Genomic DNA, 9,144 nt, shown 5'->3' on the forward strand with positions numbered 1-9,144 from the left:
ACCCTAGGTAACCCATGTTCTACCACGTTTTCCTCCATCTACCCTCGTTTAGCCATGTTATACCACGTTCACCCTCATCTACCCTAGGTAACACATATTTTACCACGTTTATCCCCATCTACCATTAGTTAGCCATGTTGTGCCACGTTCACCCTCATCTACCCTAAGTAACCCATATTCCACAACCTTTACCCCCATCTACCATTGGTTAGCCATGTTGTACCACGTTCACCCTCATCTACCCTGAGTAACCCATATTCCACAACGTTTACACCCATCTACCATTGGTTAGCCATGTTGTACCACGTTCACCCTCATCTACCCTAAGTAATCCATGTTCTACCACGTTTACCCCCATCTATCTTGTTTAGCCATGTTCTACCACGTTCAACCTCATCTACCCTAGGTAACCCATGTTTTACCACTTTTACCCCCATCTACCCTTGTTTAGCCATATTCTACTACGTTCACCCACGTCTACCCTAGTTAACCCATGTTCTACCACGTTTACACCCATCTGCCCTTGATTACCCATGTTCTCCCACGTTCACCCTCGTCTCCCCAAAGTAACCCATGTTCTACCCTGTTTACCCCCATCTACCCTTAATTGTTTAACCATTTTCTACCACGTTCACCCTCGTCTACCCTAGATAACCCATGTTCTACCCCGTTTACCCCCATCTACTCTTGTTTAGCCACATTTTACAACGTTCACCCTTATCTACCCTAAGTAACCCATGTTCTACCACGTTTACCCCCATCTACCCTTGTTTAGCCATGTTCTAACAAGTTGACCCTCATCTACCCTAGGTAACCCATGTTCTACCACGTTTACCCCCATCTACCCTTGTTTAGCCATATTCTACCACGTTCACCCTCATCTCCCCTAGGTAACCCATGTTTTACCCAGTTTACCCCCATCTACCCTTGTTTAGCCATGTTTTTCCACGTTCACCCTCATCTACTTTAGGTAACCCATGTTCTACTCCGTTTATCCCCATCTACCCTTGTTTAGCCATGTTCTACCACGTTCACCCTCGACCGCCATTGTTAACCCATGTTCTACCCCGTTTACCCCTATTTACCCTTGTTCAGCCAAGTTCAACCAAGTTTACCCTCATCTACCCTATGTAACCCATGTTCTACTCCGTTTACCCTCATCTATCCTAGGTTAGCCATGTTCTACCACGTTCACCCTCACCTACCCCAGGTAACCCATGTTCTACCCCGTTTACTCCCATCTACCCTTGGTTAGCCATGTTCTACCACGTTCACCCTCATCTACCCTAGGTAACCCATGTTCTACCATGTTAAACTCCAGGTAACCCATGTTTTTCCTCGTTCACGCTATTTTCCTTAGTTTCAAGCCGTGTTACACCTCGTAGGAATAATAGCTTATTACTTATCGAAGCCCAAAAATTCATGGATTAAGAGGCGTATTGAAGAAGAAGTCTACGGCCTATAAAGGTCACTTGGAATCTAGAACAGGCTGAGGGGATCAGAATTCCTATCGTCGAGAGGAACTCTGCAAATACGTGGAATATGGACACATTTTTATTCGTTGTTTTTTACAAGTGTAATAAAAGTTACAAATCTAACTGATGTTGAGCTATCTGCGGAAAACATATATCTTATTAACCAAGCGTGAGGGCCGCACTTGGAGAATATCGGCCCGATTTCTTGACAGTACGGACCTCGCTGCGCTCGGTCCGCACAAAAAAGACCGAGGGCCGATATTCTTCCAGTGCGGTCCCGAGCAAGCTTGGTTAATAAGATATATTATCATACGACTGAAGTTCGAAGGGACGCAAGTGCGGTATCATTCAGGACTATTCGGGACAATGCCCAGTCCAATACTGAGAGAATATTGACCGGCAATAGAGCATTTTGATTGGTTGATTTTAGTTATTGGCCCTCTGACTGCCCGAGTCTTGTAATAAATTACCTTACTATACACTTTTGTAATTAGTTCAAAAGCGTCATGACAAAAGCCCTTTAATCTTTCATCTGGATAGGCTGCACAGATAGCTGCCAAGTTGGCGTACAAACAAAAAAAAAATTCAGTGGACGCTCGTCTCAATTCGGGCTAACATAATAAGTGCACTGCTCGATTGGTTTTTCCGCTACGATGCCTATATCGCCTGCGTTCGGCTCATTTACAATCTTAAGAATGACCCCCGTCGCACCACTTAAAGAAAATTGGGAAAAGAAGCGTTAACTAGCGCTTCCAAAGTAGATTGAAAATCCCTTTACATTTTCTTTTATTTTCCTCTGAATGGAAGAGAAGATAAAAGCCACGAGCAGCAACCCCTCTAAAGCTGTACTTTATTCATGCTGTTTCCATAGACTTAATGCTATCTTTTTCAACCTGTACATCTTCGTTGCTTCTTTCTCTTCAGCGTAACATCACTCGTTTATCGTTTTATCTTGCAAAAAGTTCTTGAAGTAAAAATTTGCCTTGAGTGTAATAAGTTTCAGGTTTTAAAGGACATTATAAGGGACTAGAAATTCGATTGATTACGCACTTACAAAAGCATTGATTAATTTCTTTTCAGGGGAAAAGATGCCTATCTAAAGTGCATTTCGCAAAAGTTTAGATAAGAAACCTCGGGAATGGTGACGGGGTTCTTAACGATAACAAAACTCCCACTTCGAGCATTTATGCAATTTGTTTACCCAAGAGAGAAACGCCCCTGGTATCACGACTAAGTAAAGTTACAACGTAAAGTAATGCAAGTGTTTATTATTTAAGTTGCTGTTTCTAACTGAAGTCAATGGAAGAAGTCTTGGAGTGATATCTGTTAGGAAAAATCTAATCGCTAAAAGTATGACCTAACACAACAAAACTATTTAACTACGGGTCACTATTAATTGTAAGCCGGCCAGATCTTTTTTTCTTTTTTACAGAGGACATTTCGCCACCAATCAGAACTTTAAACCAGATCGATCATCTCTCAGGCGGTACTGTATGTTCTGGTAAAAGTGTTGTAATTGTTCAAAAAAACCCCATGTATTTACAGGCTTATTGAACAACAAATCGACGGCTTACTAGTACAATATTTTGCGAAACAAAACCAAACGAAACCAGGCGAGATGTAACGAAATTAAAAGAATAATGCAGATATATTTTCTAATAAGTTAAAGGTGACTTTCACGAGGATTTGGAGTAATCTACAATCAATGATAAGGATTTTTATTCATTTTGCAAAGCAGCAAGATAAGAAGAGTTACTATTTTTTGAAATCAACTATTTTCACCCTGCGGAGAAAACGTGACGCCTTTCATGTCACAAAAATACATTTAACCATTTTAAATCAGTATTTGACCGAGGACTTTTGCCTTGGTTGATTTCTTAAATCGTATTTAAGTAAATGCGAAATGGACCATTTTCACCCTTCAATAACAATGTCTTTCTATTCAGGTCGCACAAATACGTTCAAAAGTCACTATAAGAGGGCAAATATTTTAAAGAATATCAAAATTCCAAGGGGCAACTATCAGACCGATAAACACTCTAGTGTCTTTATTGTTCACCACTAAATTTTCTTCCTCGCGCTAGTTGAAAAACAGCGAAAACCCTTTAAATGCAGATCAATCAAATATGTATTCATGCGTACAGCCTGTCACAAATGTCATTAATTCGCAACTGTACATTGGCTAAATAATACGTTATACCTGTCAGAATTGAAAAGTCATTGTTTAACCGATCTGCCTAACTTCTCGGCCGTCAAGTCATTCAAATTTTTTTACTGATTTTCGGCGGACGGGCACTACGGGCCGATAGTGTCTCTCCACGGATTAACTCTATCGCGTCTCGTGATCAATTTAAACAAGTACGAATCGGATAAAATTTAGCTTAGTGGTGAACTTTAATTCCCCTCAGCGGGTAGTAACGATGTTGCTATTCTCGTTTCACACGATAGGTTTTAATTAAACGCAATATCGATTTAAGAAAGATCTCGGCCATCTCCACCTGGATTAACGTTCATTATCTTCATTCCATATCAACAACAACAACAACAACAATCATTACTTCTACTCTTGTATTTGTCAAGTTAAAAAACAATATTGAAAATAAAATAGTATTGGCTATCTGGAATAACCATAGGGACTAGCGGAGCCAGGTACTCAGTAGACAACAATATTGAATGAAAATGAATTACTGATCAGCAACAATATTATAGCATCAAATACATATTATACAAAATAATTTATATCAAGGCCTACAAAGGTCTACAGAATTTAAAAAACAAATAACTAAGAAGATAATTTGGGAAAAGACAGAATTGCAATCTAAGATGATCTAAATACATATCTCTGATAATAATTCAAAACGAGATCGTATTGCACTGATTCCTTAAATTTTGAAAGACTTTTCACTCATAGACTTCCATACTGTAGGACCTTTAAATCTTACATTGAACATGCCATGATTTGTTCTTGCTTCAGGTAAAGTTTTTGTACCTGATAGCAATCTTTTTGCGAACTCTTTTCGCGGGAAGGTCCTCAGCCGGAGTAAGCGCATCTTTTAACTTGTTCTTTCCCCTTCCTGAAGACAGGTTTGTGTCAGAAGGAAAAAAAAGGAAACGGCACATATGATATTTCACAACGTAGGTTTTGAAAGATTATACCGAAGTTCTAAAATCTTTGTTACACGTTTTTGCATACCTTTGTGCTCTTTCGTCTTCGATACTTGCCTTCTATCAGTTGCTGAAGAAAAGAAGAAATATATCATGTAACAAAAAATCTACTTCCTACTTCTCATACAACAGAATCATTAAACAATGATGAAAAAGCAAAACCGACTGGTAGTTGACATGTACGAGTGAAACTTCCAGCAAACGTTCCACGTTTGGACACCCTCTATGCGTGACTAGAGTATATACTCAATGAAAAATGAATCTAGTTATTTTTATCTTTTCGTATACTTTCTGCCTTTCAACCTCCACATTCTAATGGCAAACTATTCTTCAGCAATAAATTATAACATGAGGTTTCCATCCTCCATAGTTAAATATTATGGATTTTTACCTGAAACTTTTGAAGAGATCGGGTTCCCCACTTTCTATAAACAATGGACAAAAACATCATTTGGTCACATCGTTTGTGTAGATATAGACTTTGAGAACAGCGATGATTACGTCACTGTGATCTCACCTCACAGCAAAGTTGTAAAAGAAATGGTTTCTTCCCCTTTTTTCCATGGAATTCGTTTTCCGATTTACAGCAATTTTATAATAACAAAGATGCACTGACGTTTCTTGCAGGATATAAAAATGTATAAAAAAGAGATTAGATCTCCCGGAACAGGACACGTATTTTATGGGTGTACCATAACAAAAAAGAATACCTTTTGTTTCTTTTCAGTATCACTCACAATTATCGCGTCTGAAAAAGATTAAGAGATGTGTAACAGTCAAAAGTAAACATCATCTAGAGATCGTGGAACCAACGATAGGTCTTCGCCAGTTTAATGGAGAACACCTTGCTTTGTGACCGTGTAAACATTATTATTATTGCTTCTATATTTATGTTTAATATGGCTAATTTTAATTGAACAATCCTTCAAATACTAAGGGGAGAAGGAGATCAAGCTCATCAACATTCCTAGGAGTACTTTGCTCAGCATCTGTTGATACATCACCTGAAGGAAAAGGTGACATAGCTAATAAGTGGCATGAGAAAACTGCATCATCTTGAGGTTTATCGCATTACGTCAATCTCTCAGTACTCAATAGCTAGATTTTTCGCTAGCTTTTTTCTGAAGTTTCAACGTGAGGAAGAGCTGATAAAATTTTGTCATATTTAGACGATGCAGGCGAGCATGCTTTACAACGTTTACCATGGGGTTTTTAAGTGAGCTATTCCTAACCCAAAGAATGTATGATTCTAGGGCACCCCGCACTGAATACGAATATTGGAAAAAGCTTGCATAAAATAGGTTCAAAACTTCATCCTGTGATTAAAAAGATATCATACAAGTAACTTAACTGAAGCCAGGGAATACACGTGATGCTGAAAATTGTAACTTACGTTGAATATCACTCGATGAACTCGTCTCGCCTGTATCTGTTCCTGTTGGGGACTCAACTAGAAAAAGAAGCTTCTATAAGTATTCTTTCTTTCTTCAGTTTACTTTTCAAACCCGCATTTTATTTTCAGTTGTGTAACTTGCCTTGAAAATCGCTAGTTGAGCTTGTCTCGCCTTTATCTGTACCTGTTAAGGAATCAATTTTAGAAAAAGGAGCGTTAATGAATTATCTTTCTTCCTCTAGCGAATTTTTAATCCCAGGGTTACATTTCATCTGTTCGTTTAGTCAAAAGCTTCCTTTTGGATAGTTTTTTAAACCAAATAAAACACTGCCCAGGAGACAATAGAAAACTGAACTTTTTGTGAAATTTGTTTATCTGACTTTCACTGATAACAAGTCTGGTTTAGTTGTTTTTATGGTAAAGTACTTGTACTTAGGTCATTAAATTCAATTCATTGCACTTACTAGATGTGGTACTTGTAGTCAGTGATGAAAAAGCTGCAAACAAGAAAATAAAGCAATGATTTGCAAACCATAACTATCACAGAAGCCTTATGTACTTATGTACTTGTTGTGGTGTGTAGTCTTTAATAGTTCGGTCAAAGCAGTTTTATGAACAGATTTTAAAAACATCAAAAAGGCCTTCAAGGTAACAATATTCTCTTAAACCAGCAATAGTCTTCTCAAGAAAAAAAGGTGACAGCCGATATAAACTGGTAGAAAAGGAACAACAGTTGCCGACAAGGGTGTTTCACTTTCAGTTCTTCAGGGTATGGTTCTTTTGATTTGAAACATACCTGCATCGTCTGTCACCCTTTAGATGAAAACAGAAAAGGTATATCTATATATTTTCAAATTGCAACGTTTTTTAAACGTGTGTATCTATTTTTAATTCACAAGAATGTATGACATTTTGGACTCCAGATACTCCCACTTATGCACACCTATATGTACATTTCATTATATCAATTGGTTTAGGCGAGGTCATATTAAAATTCCTTCAAACGAGCAATATCTTTTAAATTGTGTATCTTTACCTTTATCAAGTTCACCCAAAATTTCAGCATCAAGCTAACGCCTACTTATGTGGGCAGATGTCCAGCTTGTTGTTCTGCTCCAAAACTTATTCGACTTCCCCACGCAACCAACAACTTTGGAGGTGATGAAATGCCTTATAGTGGCGTCGGTTATCACTGGGTCGATACCATTTACCCTCATGTGCCTAGCTAAGGAAGGCACATTAAAGGCTACAGCTTCCCCACAGCCACATCGAGAGGGCTTTATTCTATTATTGACAAAGGAAGCCACATGACAAGCAAGCCAAATGATAATTATGGCTGGTCAAATTTTATAATATCCAAAAAGTAATAATAAGAAGAATAATCAATATTTACGTTTTGATCGTTAGAAACAGTAATTGATCCGAAGAAGTTCTTCAACAATTTGTCGATGTCATTACAAACTTGCTTTGGCAACTGAACAGATGTGGCAGTGACATAGGATGCTTCCACGTAACATGGCAGCACAACTTTTTCAATTTTTTACTCTACGAGAATGAATAGCTCTGGTAAGCCTACCTTCTCAAGAATCTGCATTAAATTTAATAGACAACAGATCTTAAGTGAGACATGATTAAATAAAAGTCACGATTTAAACAGGATTAAGACAAGATTTTGTTTTGACCCGTAATTTTCGTTTATCTCTATTTACTAAGATTATGGCTTTAACTTCCTATTCATGCACTTATTAACTTCGACCTGTTTTAAATGGATTAACCTAATCAGTAAATATGAGAACTGAAGTGTCGGCATACAGAACTGCTGTATCCTATCCTAGTGCGGCTCTGGGGCATACTATGAATCTCCATGACGAACAAACATTTATCAACTTTCTTTGTTCCCTAGTTTTACATTAGTAAACTCACCGTTTTGCATAAAAATACCAGGAGAGAGTAGGACATTAAGGCCCTCTGATCTATCACTAACTCTTGATCGTCTGCCATCTCTACCAGAAGATCTTTAAAATGGTCAATGTCGCCATCAGTTGTTGTGGAAAACTTCTGCCTCATGAACGCTGTGACAACTGCCACACGTGCGCTTGCATCGGTCATGGCATTTTCTAAAAGTTGATACCTGCCTCTGTACGTTTTAGACTTGTACAGAGGGTCTAGTGTTTCGAATGGAATTCTCATCACCTAGATAATATCCTACGAGAAAGTACATGTATATATTAATAAAAATTTCTGAAATTTTCCCAGTTTGAAGTTTATATTGGTAGATAAGACATATTTCAGTGTTTCTGCTTGTAAAAGGCAATTGAAAGTGAGAATTCATAATATACTTTAATTACAAATTATAACAAAGTGCGCAGGTTGTTCCCTACTAATTACTGGTGAGCAGCAATGGTTTATATCCATATATAAGTGCTACCGTGCTGAAATAACATGAAACTGAAGTGAGTAACTGCTTTTAGTATAGACCGCAGTTGTTGAATTGAAAGCGAATCAAAAAACTTCTCTATTCTTGTAAAATGTAACCGGAATGTTCAATCTTGCGCTCGTTTCTTAGCAGGTGAATACTACTTGACTTAAAATCTTCGAGCGAGACAATCAGCTCAGAAAGAGAGCTCTATTCTATTGTGTGGCAATGAAGTGTTTATTATGAGCATGAATGTACAACATTCATGAGTGTTTTTCTGTCAACATTTGTTGTCATGATGGGGAATGTTCTAGGAATTTTTCTCCCGTGGTAACTCTTGGTGCCACCCTTGATAAATATTTAATATTATTATTAATAATCGAGCCATTTGATGATACTAACGAATCTACACTTGTCTCAACATTTAAAAAAGAACATATCAAATTTTAATATCCCAAATCAAATATAGAACAAGAAACCACCAAAAATAGGGAAACCCATTGAAATAGCTTGGATACAAATTGAAGACTTACTTGGTTAAAGAGGGCTATTGCAACTTGCTTCATTGTCGCACTTTTTTCACAATCATCCCAACCAAATAGAATAGATGTCTTGCAAACGGCATCCATTATCGCCTTGAAAGTCATTTCTTAAAAAAAAAAGTATTCAATACAGATTAATGGAAAGCACACATC

At 37.7% G+C, this 9,144-nt stretch overlaps 1 protein-coding gene across 1 annotated transcript; it reads right to left on the reverse strand.

The window, feature by feature from the left end:
- Nucleotides 1–3,104: 3,104 nt before the first annotated feature.
- Nucleotides 3,105–8,223, reverse strand: LOC148716721 (uncharacterized). Its single transcript, XM_088744624.1, has 9 exons — nucleotides 7,957–8,223; nucleotides 7,610–7,621; nucleotides 7,070–7,103; nucleotides 6,176–6,217; nucleotides 6,034–6,090; nucleotides 5,351–5,388; nucleotides 5,032–5,065; nucleotides 4,669–4,710; nucleotides 3,105–4,549 (listed from the first exon to the last, which is right to left on the reverse strand). Exons 1-9 carry the CDS (start codon nucleotides 8,221–8,223, stop codon nucleotides 4,446–4,448), a joined length of 630 nt encoding a protein of 209 aa, XP_088600750.1. The 3' UTR covers nucleotides 3,105–4,445.
- Nucleotides 8,224–9,144: the final 921 nt, after the last annotated feature.

The sequence above is a fragment of the Stylophora pistillata genome, chromosome 14 (genome assembly GCF_964205215.1).
Source record: "Stylophora pistillata chromosome 14, jaStyPist1.2, whole genome shotgun sequence".
In the NCBI taxonomy this organism is placed as follows: domain Eukaryota; kingdom Metazoa; phylum Cnidaria; class Anthozoa; order Scleractinia; family Pocilloporidae; genus Stylophora; species Stylophora pistillata.

What these genes read in the sequence shown, in the direction of transcription:
- LOC148716721 (XM_088744624.1), bottom strand. Translation starts at nt 8,223, where the DNA reads ATGAGAATTCCATTCGAAACACTAGACCCTCTGTACAAGTCTAAAACG. An exon ending in CTCAACTAGCGATTTTCAAG is followed by an intron (nt 6,091 to 6,175) that starts GCAAGTTACACA and finishes TTCTTTTTCTAG; the next exon opens with TTGAGTCCCCAACAGGAACA. An exon ending in ATACTGAAAAGAAACAAAAG is followed by an intron (nt 5,066 to 5,350) that starts GTATTCTTTTTT and finishes CATTGTTTATAG; the next exon opens with AAAGTGGGGAACCCGATCTC.